At 38.7% G+C, this 23,623-nt stretch overlaps 1 protein-coding gene across 3 annotated transcripts; it reads left to right on the top strand.

Moving 5' to 3' along the window:
• The first annotated feature begins 716 nt into the window (after positions 1 to 716).
• HPF1 (histone PARylation factor 1) lies at positions 717 to 22,489 on the top strand. 3 transcript variants are annotated; one of them, XM_072795980.1, is made up of 9 exons: positions 771 to 858; positions 1,691 to 1,783; positions 4,326 to 4,485; positions 6,452 to 6,638; positions 6,907 to 7,005; positions 14,423 to 14,573; positions 18,220 to 18,307; positions 19,444 to 19,616; positions 22,232 to 22,489. In XM_072795980.1, exons 2-9 carry the CDS (start codon positions 1,718 to 1,720, stop codon positions 22,361 to 22,363), a joined length of 1,056 nt encoding a protein of 351 aa, XP_072652081.1. In that variant the 5' UTR covers positions 771 to 858; positions 1,691 to 1,717; the 3' UTR covers positions 22,364 to 22,489. The 3 variants fall into 3 exon arrangements, with proteins under 3 accessions (XP_072652082.1, XP_072652081.1, XP_072652083.1); XM_072795982.1 differs by having other exon boundaries at positions 20,553 to 22,320; XM_072795981.1 differs by lacking the exon at positions 1,691 to 1,783 and having other exon boundaries at positions 717 to 858.
• The last annotated feature ends 1,134 nt before the right edge of the window (positions 22,490 to 23,623 follow it).

Below are 23,623 nucleotides of genomic sequence, written 5' to 3'. Positions count from 1 at the left end.
CTTCCAGAGGGGTCAGGAGGGGGCCGACCCCCGACCTCCGACCCCCGACCTCCGGGACCCTGCGGGGCCGCTGCTGGAACCCTGCTGGGCATAGGCATCTAGGGGGGTCCCGCCAAGACGCGGGTTCTGATTCTGTGAGCCCGCGGGGGGCCTGAGGTTCCGAATATCTAACACTCTCCCCAGAATGCTGACGTTGATGGTTCTGCGACTACACTTTGCATATGGCACGGGCTAGTAAGCGCGATCCAGACCGTAACACGGCTGACAGAGAAACCGTGAGGGAAACCGATTTGCTTGCGAGAGGTAATTAACGATGAATTCGCGTTAGGTAAGAATAGTATCGTGGAGGAGGGAGAGATGAAGGGAGGAAGACAGCGATTTAATCTCTTAAATAAATAAAAATGAAGGTAGAACGACGGTTTGGGTGAGGGCAGGGCGGGACATCCAGCCCTGCCGCGGGTCAGCACCTGAGGAGGAAGGCAGGGCCACCTTCGCGGACCCGACGTCGGGCCTCGGCTCTCCGGGGCGTCCCTGGCGGGAGCGGGAGGGGCGTGCGCGGGGAGGAGCCTGCGCGGAGATGCGCCCGCAGCTGCAGCGCCCTCCGGCCGCGCTCGGGTGGGCGGAGCCTCGGCCGCCTCCTCGGGCCTTGTGGGGCGGAGCCTAGGCGGAGCCTTTCCCTTTCATTGGTGCGGCTCCGGCGGCGCGAGGATCCGGATTGGTGTCTCTTGACCCGGCAGTAGTCGGCGGCTCCCGGAAGCAGTCGGCGGGACGCGGGATTCCGCGGGATTCCGCGGGCGCCGCAGCTGCAGAATGGCTGGCGGCGGCGGGAAACGCAAGCCCGGCGGGGAGGGGCAGCAGGTACTGCCATGGAGGGTGTGTGGGATCCGCAGGGCGCTTTGGGTGAGAGGGCACCAAGGGGCAGCACCTTGCATTTATCCGGCAATCACTGAGCGGCTGCTGTATTCCCGGAACGGCGGTCTGCTCCGGGGCCGCGCTTTCCCGCTCTGCTGGGGTTTGGAGCAGGGAGCGCCCTTGCATTTTTCCGCCCTCCTCCCGGTGCGGTTCCCTGGGAAGCAGTGGTTCATTCGTTCAACCAGCAACAGTGACTGGAAACCGATGATACGCCGGCAGTGCGGGCGCCGCGGTGTCCAGAGGCGTCGTGCAGTCACGGCCGCGTCGGCCCACCTGCGGAGGCTGCGCACCGCGCATCTCTACCTTACTGTGAATACCTTGTTGGCATTGTAATGCTGTTGTGTCGGGTGCTGCGGAAACCCTGAAGGAGGGTCTGAGGCCCAGGGGGTGGCTCAGGAGATCTTTTAGGGCAGTTCAACGTGGACGCTGCTCTTGGGGGCAGAAAAGTGAAACAGGGGATGAAAAATAAGTGTAGAGGATGTTTGGGTCCCGCGGAGCTCGGCCTGGCTGGACTCGGAGATGGGAAATGGGACCTGGTCATAAAGGCGCCAGCGAGGGGTTGCGCATCGAGTATGTGCGTGTTCTCAGACTTTTGCACGATTTCAGAAGTTCTGTAGCAATTAGGCGAGTCAGGCAGGAAAGAAGTATCACTGTGATAAGGACAGTTTTCAGAAAAATCACTTCACTGTATTATAAGCGGGATAGAGCAGGGCAGCGTTAGGTTAACTGTTGGAGGGCCCTGTTCTGGGCATCACTTATATTGGCTCATGCTTTCTAGGTGAAGAGTCAAGGATGAGTGTAGCTTATGAAGGGGACAGCTGCTCTAAATTCTAGTTTTTGGGGATTTGAGGATGCTGAAATAATGTGTGAGGTAAGACAAAGCTAAAAAAATACTTATTTCCTGTAGAAAGTGCTATAAACTGCTTTGAGTGATAGAAATAAAATATCAAAAGGAGTCTGTGGAGACCGCAGCTAACAGTAAGAGCTGGCATTTATATTATTATGTGGTACGACTCTTAAGTGTATTTTTAGAAACAGTTTACTTCTCTTTAAAATTTTTTTTATTTATTTATGATAGTCACACAGAGAGAGAGAGAGGCAGAGACACAGGCAGAGGGAGAAGCAGGCTCCATGCACCGGAAGCCTAACGTGGGATTCGATCCCGGGTCTCCAGGATCGCGCCCTGGGCCAAAGGCAGGCGCCAAACCGCTGCGCCACCCAGGGATCCCGAAACAGTTTACTTCTAACAACCCTGTGATACACCTATCATATGCCCTATTTGTAGATGAGAAAATAAGGCACAGGTTAAGGAACTTCCCCAAGGTGACAGCTGGAAAGCAGAAGCTCCAAGAGTCAACCCAGGCAACCTAACCATTAGGCAAAACTGCCTTTCAGCAAAGTAGATTAAGGTTTTTCTTTCTAACATTTAAGTTTGAACCAGTCTTTGAAAGCCTAACCAAAGACCATTATAAAAACAAAGGGGAGGATAGGTCAGCACTTGATATGTTCCCACTGTTGTGCATGTAAATGGAGAAGCAGCATAATGTGGATGAATCTGCGCTGGAGCCAGCCCACCTGGGTATAACTGTGCCTCCACTTTCTAATTAAGGACCCAAGGGAGGTTAACTTCAGTTTTCTCATCTGTAAAACGTGAAGAATAGTATCTAGCTTGGAAGGTAGTTGTGAGCATCGAATGAGTTAATTCATAGAAAGTGCTTAGAACAGTGATCTGGCACATGGTAAGTGCATAATAAGTATTTAATATTATTTAAGTATTGTTTTTAGTATTATCAGTATCCATTTTTGGGTCCATATTTCAACAGCCTTTTTGTTCAATTATTTTTTATGATCTCAGACACGTTATAATCCTTGGTAAAATAAACTGTTATTGGTCAATGCATGGTCCTCTTTTACCTTATTTAATAGTATAAAAAAACACCTGTTATCCATTGCCCTACCCAAGAACTGAAACACTTAACGATAGCTCTGCGTGTATTCATTCCTCGCCTATCTTTTCAGCCTTTCTGACACTCCATTTATGTAGCTACCATCCTCAATTTTGTTTTCTCCTGCCACCTTTTTATAACTTTATCACAAACAATATTTATTTGTTCGTTTTTATTTTTTTTAAAGATTTTATTTATTTATTCATGAGAGACACATAGAGGCAGAGACACAGGCAGAGGGAGAAGCAGGATCCATGCAGGGAGCCTGACGTGGGACTCCATCCCGGGTCTCCAGGATCACACCCTGGGCTGAAGGCGGCGCTAAACCGCCGAGCCACCCTGGCTGCCCTATTTGTTGTTTTTAAACCTAAGGCTGTCGTGCTGCATGTAAACTTTGAGGACTTTTTTTTTTCCTTCATTGAACATATTATTAAGACTGGTCTATATTGTTGTGTGTGGCTCTATTTTCCTTTTCCCTGGGCAGAATATTCCATTGTTTGAAATCCTGTAATTTTGTATCCTCTTACCAGTAGGCCTTTTCATTTGTTCTGTTTTCTGTTCTTAGAAACAGCTATCAACATTCTTACATATAATCTAATTCATAAATACATTTTGTATACCTTAATGCATAAAGTAATATCAAACCCGAGCCTGCTGGGAAAATGGAAGAATATGACTATGAGAAACATCTAGGTTTCTCAACCTCACACTAAGGACATTTTGTACCTGATAAGTGTTCTAAGGGAGCTATCCCTGTGCATTGTATAGTGCTTAACAGCATCCCTGGCATCTCCTCCACAAAATGTCAGCATTCTCTTCTAAATTTATGACAGCTAAAAAGTTCTGACATTATTAAGTGTGTCCCCTGGGAGGCAAAATCCCTTCTGGTTGAGAAGCACTAATACTGATTGCTATTTACAAAAGATACCTAACCTCCAACTGAGCATTTTCTTTATAGAAATTTATCAAATACACATAAAACATAGCACACTTACACAATGAACATACTGCAGAGATACTAGAGACTGAGTTTTAAGCCTAATGCTGGCATTAAAATGCCTTTTCTGAAATAACTGTTTTAACTGACAAATCCCCTTTTATCTAGTTATTTCTGATAATTGGTTTCTGGTGTGATCACTGAGTCTAAACAAAAGGCATGATGACCTGTTTACTCAAAGCAAAACCTGCCTATTGCTTGTTCTTCCTGATCTTTACCTTTTTTACTTGTTTTTTATTTTGTTTCCATAATCTTAGAGAAATATATTTAAGGACTTGATGTGTGCATCCCTCTTGACTGCTATGTATTATACACACTGTTTTCCTTTTCTCTTTGCCCAAAAGAATCCCTGGATTTTATTCAGAAATACCATTTGTAGTTTTAAAGAAAACATGTATCAGAGCTGAGTGAACAAAAATGAGCAATATTGTTACTTCTGGGGAAACAAAGTTTTGTATGTTGATTTTCAGTGTGAAAAAACAGTTGATGTGAAGAAGAGTAAACCCTGTGAAGCTGATGTCTCCAGTGACCTTCGAAAAGAAGTAGAAAATCATTATAAGCTTTCTCTGCCTGAAGATTTCTATCACTTCTGGAAGTTCTGTGAAGAGCTTGATCCTGAAAAGCCAGCTGGTGAGTTGCTCCAGAATCATTCTCCTGCTTCTACCAGTGGAAAAGACAGTAGGAAACCGGACCGAGGATCTAAGCAGTTCACAGAAAAGGAACTTTTTCAAAGATCTGTCTAAGAGAAATATAAAATAATGCTATAATAATATGTGACTATCACCTGTTATACTTGCAAAGGTAAATAATTTCACAACATGCTTTGATGAGGGTTTGAGAGAAAACAAGTACTTTGATAGGTTGCAGGAGTTTTAGTATAAATGAGCAGTTCTACTTCTAGGAACTCAGGGATTAGGTAAACCAAAAATTATGTTCAGTGATATTTATTGAAACAAAAATGGGAGATGGCTTAAAGCCCATCAGTAACACATCTATCAATGGATACTCATGGTTTTAAAAGAACAAGGTAGATTTTAGATAATATTTCAAGTGAAAAATGTGTATAGAGTATGCTACCATTTGTAGTTTTGAAAAAAGTCAAGGACACGCATATTCCTATGTCCTTTCTGTGTGTTTGTACTATCTCTGGAAGGATACACAAAGAACTGGTAGTAGTTGTGACAGAGTTGCTTTTCACATGTTTTCACAAGTGGGAGAGAAATACTCCCATACACTATTGATGGAAATGTGGATTAGTAGATAAGTGAATTTTGGCGTATAGCAAAACACTTAAACTATGCAGCAATTTGTCTAAAAATATTTATGACTGCACAAACATATTAGCAAAGGGGCCCCTGGGTGTCTCAGTTGGTTAAGCATCCAACTCTTGATTTTAGTTCAGGTCTTGATCTCAGGGTTGTGAACTCAAGTTCCACATTGGCCCCCCACACTGGGTGTGGAGACTACTTAAAAACAAACAGAAAAACCATGTATTAGTAAAGACATTCACTGAAGCATTGTTTAGAAGAGTAAAAGAATTAAAGCAATAAATGTCTATCAATAGAATATCATATACAGCTATTAAAAATTATGAAAAAATACTTAATAGCATGGAAAAATACTCAGTAAATTTGAAGACAGAACAGAAAACAAAAAAAAATTACAGCATGATTTCCTTTAAAATATCATAGACGGGAAGAAAACATTGTTATTGTGTACCAGACTATTAACCTTGGTATCTCTGGCTAATGAGATGGGTGACTCTAGTTTTTTGTTGTTGTTGCTTTAAAAATTAGAGTATGCTATCCTAAGCACTTACCCCTTCTAAATAAACGGTTTCTAGGCCTTTATTCATGTTGTTACCTCTTGGAAGAATTTTCTTCCTCTCTCCATTCCCACCTTCATACATATCCAGGTCCCGCCTGGAGTGCTTATTCTCTCTTAAAAGAAGCAACAAGAACCCATCTGATGTTGTAAAAGCGTATTTTGAACACGTACGTTTGAAGTTTACATTCCATGACTGGTTTCATTTAACCAATCTCCCTTTGTGATCTGTGGAAGGAGAAAGAAGATAGAATCATCTAGGATTAGGGTTGTCCAGAGGCAAGGGGATTGAGAGTGATAGCTGAGGTAGGGGGAGGGGAAAGGAAATGTTTTCATTAGGCACATTTTATATTAAGTAAACTGTTTACCCTCCTTAATGTATATTCACTTACTGTCTTGTCTCTCCCTTAATATGGGTGTGCTACAAATACTTGCGGCTAACAACAACATAGTAATGAGACAAGGTAAGTGTTCAAAGCTCTAATACTGCCCATGAGAATACAAAATAAGAAACAGCAGTATGTTTGAAATGTAATCAGTGGTAAATTTAGGAGAAAATCTTAAATATAAGTGCCACATTTTCATTGCTCTGATTTTTCATTGAGTATGACTGAGGTCTTCAAATATAACTGAAGCTCTTTTACTTTGGAAGCTCTCTCTCTTTTTTTTTTTTTTTTAGGAAAGTTGCTTAGAAATAGTTTACAAATAAAAGATCTTATTTCCTATCCGCCTTCAGAAAGTTATTATCTAAATAAACTTACTTAACTTATAGATTCACTTTCCACAAGCCTTGGACTTCAGTTAGTGGGTCCTTATGATATCCTTGCCGGAAAACATAAAATGAAAAAATCAGCAAGCCTGAATTTTAACCTTCACTGGAGATTTTACTATGATCCTCCGGAGTTCCAGACCATTATTATTGGAGATAATAAAACTCAATTCCACATGGGATATTTCAGGTAAAGGATCTTTTCTTCTCTAAAATGCAGCTACCAAGCTTTCTAATGAGTATAAATAGGCATTAACTGGACTCACCCAAGATGAAGGACATATTTTCCTTTGATTGATGGATACATAGTATCTGATGTTCTTGATATTGTCATTCTCACCTACCCTAAGATGAGTGGATTATTTAGGTTGAACCTCACTGGTTTTTTTCCTTTCCTTTTAAATTATGCTTTTTCCTTTTAAATTAAGCTAAATTTTTAATATCTTTTGCTTGAACAGGGATTCTCCTGATGAACTTCCTGTATATGTTGGTACAAATGAAGCAAAGAAAAACTGCATAATTGTTCAAAATGGAGATAATGTGTTTGCTGCAATCAAGTAAGAAAATATTTTAATCTCTCATCTATAATATTTGGTTACAATTTTTGTACTATTATATCAGTCCACCTTTGAGGTAACTCCAAAACTTTAGATTTCTAAAAATCATTTCCAGGACTTTTGCAGATACTCTTATCCATATTACTGTTCTACTTTTTACCAAAACAAAACAAAACAAAACAAACAACAACAACAACAACAAAAATACTCTTATGTAACTAATTACTTTAAGGAAAATATTAATCTTGACTTGATTTCATTAGTCCCATAGCAAAATCAAAAGATTTTTATACATTTTAAAAACCATCATTAAGAGTTTATTATAAGAACCCATTGGGTACAGTTCTAACAAAGATTTAATGCGGTAAAAGCAGGTGCTCATAAATTGTTGAATCACTATATTGTACATCTGAAACTAATATAACACTATAGGTTAACTATACTAGAATTAAAAAAAAAAAAGTCAGGTGCTCATAAAATTCTTGGAAGGACCAATGGAGCAGACCAAGCCTCCAGGAATGCCAGTTGTGTGGCAGAACTGGCTCACTCTGCCACTATGGGGAATCAAGATCTTCTGACATGAGTGGCTTTGATTTAACCTGTGGTAGTAAAAGGGATGCCCTGCCTCTGCCTCAACTGTGATGGAATTTAAGGACCAGGCACTGAAATCTGCACTGCAGTGCTATAGAACCATCAGGTACCCCTAACTGTACTCACTAGTAGAAACAGATACACAGTGTCCACCTAGTATCTCTTCTGCCTTTTGGTTTTCAAGGGATTGTATCTGAAGCTAGGCCCCACATAGAGCCTGAGCTGAGGAGTAGTGTGGGAAATGTAGCAAGCTCTTATGTAAAAGGCGCTTGGAATGGAGTTGAGTGAGCCCGTCCACACTATACCAGCCACAGACTGTGACCTGAAGCCATCTGGCAGCAGCTATGCAGTTCACGTTCTAATAAAATGAAGAAAGCACTCTTTGTCACCTTATATATAAGTAGATCATGTTTTCTGTGACCTCTTTTAATAACCTTATTTTTTAAAGATGTATTTTGGGATGCCTGGGCGGCTTAGTGGTTGAGCATCTGCCTTTGGCTCAGGTTGTGATTCCAGGGTCCTGGGATCAAGTCCTGCATCAGGCTCCCCACAGGGAGCCACCTTCTTCCTCTGCCTATGTCTCTGCCTCTCTCTCTGTGTCTCATGAATAAATAAATAAAATCGAAAAAAAAAAAATACCCAGATATTCTGTGCAGCTTAATAGTGTAAATTTACAGTAGATAATTTAAACCACATCAACCAGTGCCCCTTCTAGACTGCTGCATACGTACTGATGTATCTAAAAGAGCAACTATGTGGTAGATGTCCAAAACTCTTTGTCTTCTGATACCTCTGAGTTTTTTATAAAATGTTTGTTATTTATAATCTATATATTCTTTTAAGCTGTTGAGATTTATTCCATTTAATTGGTGGTATTTTTATTAGAAACTGTAGTTGTTTACTTGTTTATTGTCTCTCTCTTGCATTAACATAAGTTCCATGAGAGCAGAGATGCTTTTCCTTGTGCACAATACTTGCTCTGTAATAGATACTCCATAAATCGTTTATTTTTTCCGCAAATACTTTGGGCATGCAAAAATGCCTAATTTTTCATTAGTCTTATTAGTCTTACTAAAAATCTCTTTAAAAAAGAAAGATAAAATGGTTGTCTGAGATAGTCCAAGACTGTTCTGATAATTAAAAAAAAAAATTTAAACTTCTGGGAGAACACACACACAAAAACATTGGTAATAAATTTATAATTTAGGTGAAAACCAGAAAGTATTTGAGTACCTAATTTTATTTCCTTCTTTTACTTAATCAGCACACTCAGTTTTTTTTTTTTTTATTAAGATTGTATTTATTTATTCATGAGAGAGAGAGAGCGAGCAAGAGAGAGGCAGAGACACAGGCAGAGGGAGAAGCAGGCTCCATGCATGGATCCCGACACAGGACTTGATCCCTGGTCTTCAGGATCAGGCCCTGGGCTGAAGGCGGCGCTAAACTGCTGAGCCACCCAGGCTGCCCAGTTTATTTCTATATCAACCTGAAGAAGGTCTTTATAAGGAGGACCATTTGTAATAAACAAATTATTTTTATGCCCAGAGAAACTAGTTTGTTTGTGCAGGATTTAACGATAGCTAAAGAAAGGGATGCCAGGGTGGCTCAGTTAAGCATCAGTTATGCTCAGGTCAGGATCTCAGGGTCCTGGGATTGAGCCTTGCATCAGGCTCCCTGCTCAGCGGGGAGTCTGCTTTTCTCTGTCTCCCCCAACGCCCCCCCCCCATGTTCTCTCTCAAATAAGTAAATAAAATCTTTAAAAATAATAGCCAAAGAAATGCAAATTCAGCCAGCAAAAATTAGTAGATTAAATAATGGTAATACTCAGTGATGGTTAGGATGTAAGAAATCTTACTGATAGAACTGTTAATTGGTAAAACCTTTATAGAGAGTAGTTGGAATAGGTTATTTAAATATTTTTCACAGGGATCTGTGGGTGGCTCAGTGGTTTAGCGCCTGCCTTCTGCCCAGAGCGTGATCCTGGAGTCCCAGGATCGAGTCCCACATCAGGCTCCCTGCATGGAGCCTGCTTTTCTCTCTGCTTCTCTGTCTCTTTGTCTCTCTGTCTCTCTCTCTCAGTGTCTCTCATGAATAAATAAAAATATTTTAAAAAAATAAATATTTTTCACAGATTTCTTGACAAATAATTAACATGGCCAGGTATTGAACTACATGAACCGTTATACTCTTAAATCAGCAATTTCATTTCTAGCTGTTTATTTTATTTTTTTTAAGATTCTATTTACTTATTTGAGAAAGCGCAAAGGGGAGGAACAGAGGGAGAGGGACATGCAGACTCCATGCTGAGAATGTAGCCTAACATGAGGCTTGATCCCAGGACCTCGAGTTCATGACCTAAGGTAAAATCAGGAGTTAGTGGCTTAACCACTGAGACACCCAGGCACTCCTAGCTATTTTTCTAAAGAAATTTTGGACAGGTACACAAATATGTGTATATATTAGAAATTATTTTAAAACAAAAAATTGGAGAAAACATCCAGCAATAGAGAAAATTAGGTAAATTAATATAGAATGTCAGTACACTTTAATGCCAGGTTATTGATTTATCTATTTGGAAAGATGTTTAATACATTATGTGAAGAGATCAAATAAGAGTAGTGTGGGATGATTCCATTTTCCTATTGTCTATAAAATATAAAATATTTATCTTTGGACCATAAAACTAAGAATTTTTTTTCTCTTCACTTTTTATTCCTTTCTTAAAACAATTGTAGCAATAGTTTTGACCCCACAGGGTCCCCAGACTACTCTTTGATAACTACTATTTAGTTAATGGTTTCAAACCTGTGTATCAGAACCTCATGAGTTACTGGTTAAAAGTACTGTACCTTGAGCTCTGTATGTAGGTCTTACCTCTAGAGATGCCTCTTCAGTACATCTACAATAAGACTCAGGGAATGTCTTTTTAAAATACGTGTTACAACTATATCTAAATGTAGTCCAAAATTGTACTTCTATAATTTTAGTTAAATTTAAATGAACATTTGAAATGAACATTAATTTAATAAATGCTTACTTTGTATGCAAATACTATGTAAAACAGTTGTTACTTAGTAAAAGAATGTGGCCAATAGATCAGATCATGAGAAAACTTGTCAGATAATCTTTTTCCCTCCTTCCCTGCTGTGTCCATATTCTTTGCAACCCTACCTCACCATACTGGGTAATGTGGATTATTACTGGAGAAGTGATTTTTCAAACGTAAGCTCAGAGTACTTTTTTAACCAGTAACCCAGGAGGTTCTTATATGTATTCAGAAGCCTAACTAGCAGTTATCAAACTCTGATGTGTGGATTCTCAGGCGTGCCTAACACTTTTAGCAGCCTGTGAGTTCAAAACGACTTGTGATCTATCATTTTGCACCAGTGGCACAAAGGTAATGATGGGTAAATTTGATGACACTTGACAGAAATCAAGGCAGTGGCACCAGACTTGCAGTTGTTATTGTATTATTCACAGAAGTAATATAATGCAAATGTCATTTAAGAATGTCAGTCATGAAGCAGTAGAGATTATTAAATCTCTGCCATCAAGTACATACATCTCTTTAACATTCCCTGTGGTGAAATGGGAATGATGTGAAGAGGATGTCTGCATACTCAGATGTTAAGGTTTGTCTCAAGGAAAATGGTTTTGTGTGTTTAAGTTGGTAGCTTAACTTCACTAGTTTACTTACATACAAACTCTGGATATTTTGAAATGAGTATCAGGCAGACATGTTCTCAGATGACCCAAAGAAAACAATTGTGACTTTATTTGTTGTCAGTAATAAAATTTAAGATTTCAAAAGCAAACATTAGAGTCAAGGAAACTTGTAACCACCATTGTGAGCTTGATCACTTTACACTACCTACAGACTTTTTAAGTGAGATTGATGGTAACACTGATGAATATGATTTTTTTCACATTGTGATATAATGGAGAGAATATTTTATTTTATTTTATTTTATTTTATTTATTATTTTATTTTATTTTATTTTATTTTATTTTATTTTATTTTATTTTATTTTATTCCTTTATAGTTAACATATAGTGTTATATTAGTTTCAAGTGTACAGGTCATTCAGCAGTTCCATATATTACTCAGTGCTCATCAAGATAAGTGTGCTCTTGGGGCAGACCAGGTGGCTCAACGGTTTAGCGCCGCCTTCAACCCAGGGCCTGATTCTGGTGACCCAGGATCGAGTCCCACATTGGGCTCCCTGCATGGAACCTGCTTCTCCTGCCTGTGTCTCTGCCCCTCCCTCCCTCCTTCTCTCTCTCTCTCTCTCTCTCTCTCGACTGAATAAAATCTTAAAAAAAAAAAAAATAAATAAGTGTGCTCTTAATCCCCACCACCTCCCTTCTAGTGACCATCCATTTATTCTCTATAATTAAGGATCTGGATTTTTTTGGTTTGTCCTTTTTTCCCCCTTTTCATTTGCTTCTTAAATTCTGAATATGAATGAAATCATGGTATTTGTCTTTCTCTGAGTGGCTTATTTCACTAAGCAGTATACTCTCTAGATCCATCCATGTTGTTGCAGGGATTTCATTTGTTTTTGAGAGCCAAATAACATTCCATGGTATCCTATACCACATCTTCTTTATCCATTCTTCTGTTGATGAACACCTGAACTACTTCCATAATTTGACTATTGTAATTAATGCTGCAATCAACATAGGGGTGCATATATCCTTTTGAATTAGTGTTCTTTGGGTAAATACCCAATAGTGTGACTATTGGATTAGATAGTGGGTCTATTTTTAATTTTTTAAAGATCCTCCATACTTTTTTCCACCATGGTTGTACCAGTTTTCATTCCCACCAACAGTGCATGAGGTTTTCTGTTTATCCACATCCTCACTAATACTTGTTGCTTCTTGTGTTACTGATTTTAGCCATTTTGAGTGTTGTGAGATAGTCTCTCATTGTAGTATTTATGTATGTATATATGTATGTATGTAAGTAAATCTCTACACCCAGCGTGGGACTCAAACTCTAAACCCCACAATCGAGTCACATGCCCTTCTGACTGAGCCAGCCAGCTGCCCCTCATTGTAGTTTGGATTTGCATTTCCTTGAGTGATGTTGAGCATCTTCTCATGTGTCTGTCGGCCATCTCTGTCTTTTGAGAAAAGAGATACTATATTTTAATTGGATTATTTATTTGTGTTTGGGGTGTTGTATCAGTTCTTTATATATTTTGGGTATCTCTCATGAATAAATCTTTAAAAAAAAAAAGTATGGGCAGACAGCTACTAAGTACCTTTCGTGGTGGAAGCCTTCATAGACAGGATATTTTACCTAGATGAATGTATAAGAACTTACTACAAAGACTGGGAAGAAGGGTGTTCAGGGCAAGGGTATAGAATATGAATGGAAGTATGAAAACAAATGGCACAGAGTACTTGAAGCTCTGTATCCCTATATGCCAGACAGGGTGAGGAAGACATAAAGATTGATTTATGTAGGCTTGATACGATGAATCTGCTTTTTATGGTTAATGTAAATACATTCTCTTGAAATCCAGCTGGTTAAGATTGAAGGTAATATTAAGTGTAATATATGTACTGTGATCTGAAGACAGCGATTTTGGTGGTCTTTGGCTTCTGTGCACTTTAATCTACTTAATACTAATTCTATAGTTTTGGGTAATTTGATTATCCTATGTGTCTTCAGTTTCCTTATTTGTAAAATAGGGATAAGAATAGCACCCACTCTATTCTAAGCTCTTTTACAGTGCCAAGCCTGTAGCAAACTGTCAAATATTAATAGTGAAGAGAAGCAAGTTTCCTCAGAGTCTGGAGGTGGCTAGAGAGGAATGGGATTGAGTTGTGTGTCCCAACTGAATGCTGTTGCAAGCTCTCTGTCTTACACTTGACCTTCTCTGCTGGCAAAGTCTTAACTTGGTTATGATAAAACATGAAGTTATTTCTATAAGTGGCATTAACGTATTGTACTTTTCACATGTTTAATTTTGGGGGTGCCTGGGTGGCTTCAGGTGGTTAAGCATCCAACTCTTGTTTTCAGCTTGGGTCATGATCTCAGGGTTGTGAGATGAGCCCCACATTAGGCTCTGTGCTGGGCATGGAGCCTGCTTGGGATTCTGTCTTCCTCTGCTCCCTGTGTGTTCTCTCTCTCTCTCAAAAAAAAAAAAAAAAAAAAAAAAAATTTAGATTGTGCTTATAAATTAGCTTTGATTTCTTTTTAGTTTCTAAATTTGTCTTACAACAAACCTGTTAGATAACATTTGAAAAAAATCTGATCTTAAGTATTGTAAGTATCCTCTGGTTCTTTTTTAAAAATCCTTTTTAGGGGGATCCCTGGGTGGCGCAGCGGTTTGGCGCCTGCCTTTGGCCCAGGGCGTGATCCTGGAGACCCGGGATCGAATCCCACGTGGGGCTCCCGGTGCATGGAGCCTGCTCCTCCCTCTGCCTGTGTCTCTGCCTCTCACTCTCTCTCTCTGTGTGACTATCATAAATAAATAAAAATTAAAAAAAAAAAATCCTTTTTGGTATGTACATACTATTTTCCTCTGTTATGCTATACTTCCCCAAAGCAGTATGAAATGTGAATGTCAAGTGATACGGCTTAAAATTTATTTGAATGTCAGCTTTTTAAACATCTTTTATATTTTATTATATTGCTTTTCTCTTGTTTGAAGAAACCTATTCGGGATTTTGAGAGAACTGTTGATAATTATTCTGCAGTCTTTTTCTTGCATGGAATTTGATGTCTATAACACATTCCCTTAACTTCCCGAGATCTGTGTACTTAGTATAGTGGCCTGCATAATAATGAGGGCTTTTACTTCTTTTTCAGATTATTTCTGATGAAAAAACTTAAGGAAGTAACAGATAAAAAGAAAATTAGTCTCTTGAAAAACATAGATGAAAAACTCACAGAAGCAGCCAGAGAACTGGGGTACTCACTGGAACAGAGAACCATGAAGATGAAACAGAGAGATAAGAAAGTATGGTTTAAATCTGTTAGTCTCAGACTGTTTTGCTATTTAATAGGGTTTTTTCCTCTCTTGAGTCCTTCCCTCCTACACTTTATCCCTCTCTTCTGCTCCATCCTAAGAAAAGCTAGATGTGACCCCTCAAGGGCTCCCTCCAGGACTGCCCAGTACTGGGATTGCTAGAAGGATGCACCGAAGCAGGGCTTGGGTGGCTCTCAGAGGTGGTTAGCAGGCTGAGTCACTTGAAGAGACAGTGCTGCTCTGGTTGCTAGCTTATGCCAGGACTTCCTACTCTTTTAATCTTGTTTTACAGTTATTCATCTCATAAAATTGAGTGAAAGAAGCTTTGTGCATAGTATTTACTTAAATTTCTTTTTTTATGGCTAAGAATGGTTGTTTTAGCACAAGGTGTTGTGGGGGAGTAGTTTTATGAAGGTGTGCCTCACTCTTTTGGAGGACGGTGTGCATTAAGATTTGCTCATTTTCTGCAGCAAATGTGTGTATAAGCAGTCCTGTCTCTTCCCTTGTTGATCCTATTAGCATTTCCTTTTGCATCTCTTCTAAAACCTAGTATGAATGGAGTGTTTTGTAAACAGCAAAGACTTCTGGATCTTGGTTCCTTTTGGTTTTTCACCTAAAAATTTCAGAATAAGTTAACAGACAATATAGAAGAATTCTGCTTTGGGGTGAATAAGAATTCTATAGGATTTTACATCTGGTAAAGAAGGATATCTGTCACTGTGGAATGAGGGCAGCGGCTGGTTCATCTGAAAGTTCTAGGCCAAATTAAGTACTAGTTATTCCTAGATAAACTAGCACTGGTAACTAAGTAGTTAGTGTATTTGGTTATTGAAAGTCACTGCGGGGGCCGGGGGGGCATTTTAAAATTACTTCAAGGTGTTATGTTGCCATTTACCTTCCTAGTTTCCAAAAGGAGCCTCTCCCACCTAATGAGTAGAAAGAATGGTAGCATTTCTTGCCTCATATTTATGTATTCCTAATTTATCTTAACTAAGTACTACACTTCTGTGGACAAAATAACTGATAGCAAATTCTTTCATCAGAGCCTTATTTTTCTACCATCAATTATAATTTATTTCAGATGAGATTTCCTCAGTTCTTCCCCGTAACTATAAGATGACATTGGAGTTTAAATTTCATACGTATGTTTGGCCTGGCTCCCTTCCCCATGAGGTTTCTTTTTAGAAAAGAATATTTTTTTTTGTCCACGAAACTAACTGGTAAAAACATAAAGGGAAAAAAAAGAACTTAAGAAGACAACCATGATTTTATTCTCCCAGAGACAACAGGTTGATAATTTTGCTTTTTGTTCTTTTTCTATTAAAAAGTTTGTTCTTTTTTGTTGGATATTCATTTAATTCATATCTTTCTAGTTCTGAAAAATTCAATTCCACTTGTATATGTGCATTAGTGACTTTGTTCTTTTTTTTTTCAATTCTTTATTTTTTTTAAGATTTTATTTATTTATTCATGGCAGACACAGAGAAAGAGAGAGGCACAGACACAGGCGGAGGGAGAAGCAGGCTCCACACCGGGAGCCCTATGTGGGACTCAATCCCAGGACTCCAGGATCACACCCCAGGCCGAAGGCAGCACTAAACTGCTGGGCCACCGAGGCTGCCCAGTGACTTTGTTCTTATGTAGTATTCTGATGATACCTTATCATGCTTTGGAATGCAAAGCCCTCATGAGTTATCTCATGTGACCTCTCCAAAAAATCGCAGAGGAAGAATTATCATCCTGTGTCATAGATCAGTAAATCAAGGTTTATAGAGGCTTTGTTTCTTGTTTAAACTTGTAAGTGACCTCCCTGAGACCAACATTCACATCTTTGATATTTAGCTTTCTTTCCACACCATCTTACTGATTGCCTATATGCACTTTACCTTTTTTTATACCTAGATTTCATTTTTAAAAATGAACACTGATTTAATGTTGCTATAAAATGAGGATACATCATTCCATCATTCTGTCCTCTAATTTTGATGCCTTAATCTAAGGCATCATCAAAATCCCCCACCTTTGCACAGGTTTTTCTAAATTTGTAATCCTATTTTTCATAATAAAATTAGGATTCTGGCACTTTGCTAATATCTCTTTATGGAAAATTAGGACAGTTAAACATCTGAAAAATACGAAACTATGTACAGCCCGTGGTTTTGTTGTGTCAGCCTGAGTGGAAGAGAAGCTAGGCCAGTAACTATATCACTGGTTTTTTCTTCTGTCATGATCAGTACTGTTCTGTGACCTGCCTTTTTTAGGCTTCCAATTATTATCATTTCATTTTAGAATGGCTACAGGGCACTGTGCTTATGTTCATAGCTTAGGTTGCTTAAAACTTGTCACAAATAGGGCAGCCCGGGTGGCTCAGCAGTTTAGCGCCGCCTTCAGCCCAGGGCGTGATCCTGGAGACCCAGGATCCAGTCCCACATCAGGTTCCCTGCATGGAGCCTGCTGCTGCTCCCTCTGCCTGTGTCTCTGCCTGCCTGCCCCCCTCCCCCATGTTTCATGAATAAATAAATAAATCTTAATTAAAAAAATTTTTTTTTCACAAATACAAATCCTGCCATATATAACCTTCTGTACCTTTCTTTGCACACTTATTTCCTTAGAAGAAATTATTAGATGTAGTATTGCCAGGTCCAGAGTGATTTAGAGTGATTTTGTGTGTTGTTTTTCTTTGCTGGTATTTCGTTTTGTGGAGTTTTTTGTTTTCTTTGTTTGCAGAACTACCATGTACGAGTTAAGCTAGTTTATATTCCTACCAGCATGTATGAGTGCCGGTTCTCCCCATACCCTTGCCACTACTAGGTATTTAGTCTTTTCCATTTGCATAAATATAAAATGATGTGTCATTATTTTAATTAGTATTTCTTTGATTATAAAGGACATTAAGTATTTTTCATTTAGTTGTATTTCTTCGGTGAACTGCCTGAAGTTTGAACATTTTTCTGTCAGGGTTAGAACTCACCTTTGTTACTTGGGTTTTAAGTTGGATGTTAGCCTTTTCCTTGTAAGACTCCTTTTAGTTTAAAGACATTTATCCTGTTTTTATTGTGATATATATTGCAGGTATTTTTTATCAGTATCTTTTGTTCTTGATTTTTACTTGATTTTTAAAATTTTTTGTAGTCAAGTCTAGAAGTCTTTTCTTTGTCCAATCTAAAATTATTAAAAATATTTGTCTTCTAGTAGTTTCATTGGTTTTATTTTTACATTTAATTCTGGTATCCAGCTGCAAATTATTTTTGTATAAAGAGTAAGATATGACTTTTTTCCTCCAAATGGTGGGCTATTGTCTGAGAACTTCTTTTGAATAATTTGTCCTTTATTACTTAAGAAAGAGTGAAAGAAGCCACAGAGTGGGGTCATGTGAGTGAAATAGATTTTAAGATCTAGAGATTTAAGTGAGAAGACTTTAAAACAAAGAGCTGATTTTGGGCTTTTAGCTAACTTTGAAGAAATAGTATTAAACTTTGTGGGTTCCAGATTAAATGAAAAGTCATTAAATGTTACATTTTGACAGAAGTATTGCAAGTTTGTGTGCATATATTTTGGAGAGTTTGTTGTTTTTATCTACCATGTCTATTTTGTTTACCAATAGTTATATATATATATTTATTTTTTTTTAATTTAGGTCGTGACAAAGACCTTTCATGGTGCAGGCTTGGTTGTTCCAGTAGATAAAAATGATGTTGGGTACAGAGAACTCCCTGAAACAGATGGTAATGTATTTCTTATGTGAACATGTGTGGAAGGTCTTCTTTGTATGTATTGAGAAAATAAGTATGCCTTTTGTGGGATAGTCACTAGACTTTAGGGATAAAGAGCAAGCTCAAGTTTTAGGGTCAGTCAGGCCGTACTTTTGCTATTGGATTATTCTCATGGAAATAGCTTGTCAAAAAAGAAGTCTAGAGATACTGTTCAATATCTTTATATGCATCCTGAGATCTGATGTACACTGGCATCCAGAAAGTAGTGGGGGAAAAAATACCAAAAGCCAAAACAAAAATATTAAGCCACTGGCTTTTTAAATCTAGATAAATGCTGAAAGTTTTCTATTTGTTCTTACCTCAATTGTACTTTTACTGTGACCACATTTTGGTAAAGATTTAATTTGGCGGGATCCCTGGGTGGTGCAGGGGTTTGGCGCCTGCCTTTGGCCCAGGGCGCGATCCTGGAGACCCGGGATCGAATCCCACATCGGGCTCCCGGTGCATGGAGCCTGCCTCTCCCTCTGCCTGTGTCTGCCTCTCTCTCTCTCTCTGACTATCATAAATAAATAAAAAATTTAAAAAAAAAATTTAAGATTTAATTTGGCAATGATCTCTTATTTCTTATATTGTCTTTTTCTCTGTGTTTTTAGTACAACAGGTAGGACAGGGCAATAAAGAGAAAACTTTATGGCCTGTTTTGGAGGGTTTGTTTGTTTTAATCCAACTCCTAATATGGACTAGCCCAGAGATGGACTACAAATGATCTCTGTTGCCGTATTTTTTGTTCTTTTCCAACCAGTTAAAATGGAAAAACATTCTGTGAGTTCAGTTAAAAACAGGGTGGGTCAGATTTGGCCACAGTTTGTTGATCTATGGACTAGCCTACTAAAAACCTTTAAAAAGCTTATGTATAATCGTGATTGCAACTATATCTATAGTAAAATAGTCACCGTTTGCTAATACACAAATCTTTTTTGTTAAGCCATTTTTCTTAAATTATAAATTGCCATTTTAAATTCTAGTACCACCCAAGGTGGCATTTGTTGCAATAGTTACAAAAATTGATGAGGAAAAACCCAACTTAGAATCTTTTTATCTTTGATGATGGGTGTAGATCATCTTTTTATATCCTTGGTTTCTTACAGCCAACCTCAAGAGAATTTGCAAGACCATCGTTGAGGCACCTAGTGATGAGGACAGACTAAAAGCTTTTGCTCCCATCCAGGAAATGATGACTTTTGTGCAGTTCGCTAATGATGAATGTGACTATGGTATGGGGCTTGAGCTAGGAATGGATCTCTTTTGTTACGGCTCACACGTGAGTAAGAAAAAAACAACAAACAAACAACTTCCCAGCCATCACCAGACCTTCTCTTCCCTACTTCACCCCACATACAGGCATACCAGAATATGAATATTTATGCCCTCAATAGCAGGGGTAGGATATAAATTCAGCTTGTGTGTTCAATGAATTTTTTTTCCCCAAATGAACTTTTTGATAAGCAGATGTCTGAAAATATTTGAAATTAACTTTGTATTCTGCCAAAGGTAAATAACCAAGATTATTTGCCTGCCTTCAGGTTTACATTAAAGTGAATTTCTTATTAGATGTATTATAGGAATATATATGCCCCTTTAGTTGGATGTGTGTATGGGTATGCACATAAAACTTTCATAGGGCTCCATTTGGCTTTCCGCTGTGGTGGTGGGGGGTATTTGTTCTATTGTTTGAATTCCTAGATGAAAAATAAATACTACCTAGTAGTCCCCACCTCCTTCAGCCCCCTACCCCGCCTTATCCATGGTTTCACTTCCTGTGGTTTCAGTTAACTGTGGTCAACTGTGGACCAGAATTAGATGATCCTCCTTCTGAGATACTGTCAGAAGAGCAGTATAGTGACCTAACGTTGTATCACAATGCCTATGTCATTCACCTCCATCATACTATGTAGGCATTTTATCATGTCACACTGTTATATGAAGGGTTAGTACAATATTTTGAAAGCCACTACATTCATGTAGAACACTTACAACAATATACTGTAATAGAAGCTATCTTATGTTCTCACTAATCTCTTATTTTGCTTAATTTATAAATTAAACTTTATCATACATATGTATAGGAAAACAGCATAAATAGGGTACTGTCCATGGTTTTAGGAATCCACTCGGGGTTTTGAAGCCTATCCCTTGTGAATAGGTGGGAGCTACTATATCTTAAAATAGGCTTTAATTGAAATTATTTAAAATATAGTTTTTCAGGATGTCTGGGTGGAGTTGAGCGTCTGCCTTCGATTCAGGGCATGATCCTGGAGTCCTGGGATCAAGTCCCACATTGGGCTCCTTGCATGGAGCCTGCTTCTCCCTCTGCCTGTGCCTCTGCCTCTCTCTCTCTCTCTCTCTCATGAATAAATAAAATTTTTTAAAAAATAAAATAAAATATAGTTTTTGTTTTTAATCATCATGACCTTTGCTTATTAAATAGGAAAAACCTACCTAACAGTTAAATCAGTGCTTATTCACTGTGGTTGCCTCAAGGTGTAGAGTCTATAACATGTTCCTAGGGCTACATTGTTTGGTTTTAAATCACATCTTTCCCACTTAGTAGCTGTGTAAGATTGGGCCGTTTTTCCAACACCATTGTACCTGGGTCCTTTAGCTGAGATGTCTGCGTGTGTGTGTGGACATGCGTACGCACGCACACACACAGTTTCTCATTTAACCTATGGGTCACCTACGAGGCACAAGAGGTAAACCATCTTGCTCAGGTTCACAGGCAGACAGTTCCAGAGTTAGTGTCTAAATCAGTAATTCCCAAACTGTAAACTATATAAAGATCTGAAGATAATGTTAAAATGCAGACTGCTTCAGTGCATCTGGGGTGAGGCTTGAGACTGCATTTGTTGTACTCCTGGGTACTGGTAATGCTACTGCCTGTAGACTAGTGTGAGCAGCAAGACTAAAGCAGGTGCTAACTTCAGCATGTATCACAATCATGTGGATGGCTATTCAAACAGATTGGTGTACTTACCCCTACTGCCCCCCCACCAAGGTTTGAGTTCTTGGGGGACTCTTAGGAATTTGGATTTCTGACCTGTTACCAGGTCAGGCTAATTAGAGCAGGCTATTTTGAGAACTCTGCTGTAGACCATATTACAATATTTTTCTGCCTGCCTTATATATGGCTATTAGAAAAAATAGTCAAAATGTTTAACAGCTAGAATAAGTCATTGACCAATCAGAATAATGCTGGGCCTGCCAAAAACTGAATCAGTTTAATTGAAAATAATTGGCCTGAGTACTAAACAACATATGAAAAGACTTAGCACAGTACTGAGCATCTAGTAAGTGCTAAATGTCATCAACAGAAGCGTTCCCAGGTTCTCTTTAAGTATATATAAAAATAGCAGTAGTCTAAGTCACTTGATAAAACCAAGGCAGTGACAAGGGATGGAGCTGGGTTACATGGTGGGTTGGGGAGCAGAAAATTTGAAGATAAAAGGGAATAAATGTGACTTGATAACTCAAATTCTGCATACCTCTTCATATAGTATCAACTAAGGAAAATGATGATTAAAATCTTAACTGGGGATAACACTAGAGAAGAAAAAAAGCATTTGAGCATATAGTTTACCTTAAGATGCCCTTAAGGTAAAAATGATGATCCTTATCCAAGAGAATTAAGGAAGCTTAAAATTTTAACTTATAACTTAGTTTTCTTCAGAATTTTCTTCAAGATGTACCATTAAGTCTTTTAAAACTACAAGTTTGGCCTCTTGAACAGAATGTGTCAATTCACTTCCTAACCAATTGAGAAAGTAGCTAAAATGATTTGGACAGTGCTTTGTTAACAGCTTTTTCTGTGTATTTTTTGCTACTTACTAGGGCATCTGCTATGTTCTCTGCTTAATGTTACATTCTTTTATTTTTCAGTATTTTCATAAAGTTGCTGGCCAGCTTTTACCTCTTGCATATAATCTTTTGAAGAGGAATCTCTTTGCAGAAATTATTGAAGAACATTTGGCAAACAGAAGTAAAGAGAACATAGACCAACTCGCAGCCTGAGAGTCGGCTTCCTTTCAGTGTACAGTACTTTAAAGCATTAGTATTAAACTTGTGATTTTTTTTGTTTTGTTTTTAAGGAATACAGAAAATAAATTGATGGAAACCTATACCAAAAACTTTTATAAAGCTCTTCTAGCCCATTTCTTTCATGTGCAGATAAATGGCAGTCAGTCCTCTGAATGGAGATGTTCTAATCCCATCTGAAAGACAACCAAAGTCTCCTCCGACATGTCACAGGAAGTCATGGTCTCCTGCCCGTGGATAACTAGACTGTTCTCTCATCAGGGAATCCTGTTTCAGTATTTAACATATGGGCAACTAAATATTTATTTCTCAGACTTGAGTTAATAATAGCTATAGCTTGGGACACCTGGGTGGCTCAGAGTTTGAACGTCTGCCTCCATTTGGCATTGAGTCCCACATCAGGCTCCCCACCGCAAGGAGCCTGCTTCTCCCTCTGCCTGTGTGTGTCATGAATAAATAAAAACCTTTAAAAAAAAAAAAAGCTATAGCTTTAGAGACTGGATTTATAGGCAGTGGGGAAGGCATACGGGAAGTAAATGGGAGGTGCCTGACTCCAGAGGTGCCAAAGCTGCATTTTAACAGCATCTCCAGGTGATACATATGTAGTTCAGGTATCCATTAGGTATATTCTTTAAAACAGTTCCTTGACTCACTACATTTACTAATCAATATAGATGAGACTATTGATAGTATAGTGTACTCTACTATATCATTAGTTTAGATATTAAAGTTTTCTGCAAATTATATCATTGGATTTCTAGCACAAGTCCATGATTACAACTGTGTTTTACCAGATTCACATCCTCCTCAAGCCTGACAAAACGTCCTTCATCTTAAAAATAGCAAAAACAAAACAAAAACCCAAATGTAAAATAGCCAACTCTGTGGATTGGGCTGAAGAGCATATAAAGTTATTTTCCTTTGTATGAAGTTCAAGACAAAAAAAAAAAAGCCCTAGGTCATCTCGTAAACCCCACATTTTGCAGAAGATTGACCTGAGTTACCCAAAGAACTTCTGTTGAATTGTCAGTCTCCAGAGTCACTTATCCTGTCAGCTGTCTCCTTAAAATAGTATGAGATTTTTTTTTTTTTTTTTTAGTTTTATTTATTCATGAGAGACCCAGAGAGAGAAAGGCAGAGACACAGGCAGAGGGAGGAGCAGGCTCCATTCAGGGAGCCCCATGTGGGACTCAATCCCGGGACTCCAGGATCACTCCCTGGGCTGAAGGCAGGTGC

The sequence above is a fragment of the Canis lupus genome, chromosome 24 (genome assembly GCF_048164855.1).
Source record: "Canis lupus baileyi chromosome 24, mCanLup2.hap1, whole genome shotgun sequence".
Lineage (NCBI taxonomy): Eukaryota > Metazoa > Chordata > Mammalia > Carnivora > Canidae > Canis > Canis lupus.
This window is presented reverse-complemented; position numbering and strand designations above follow the sequence as displayed.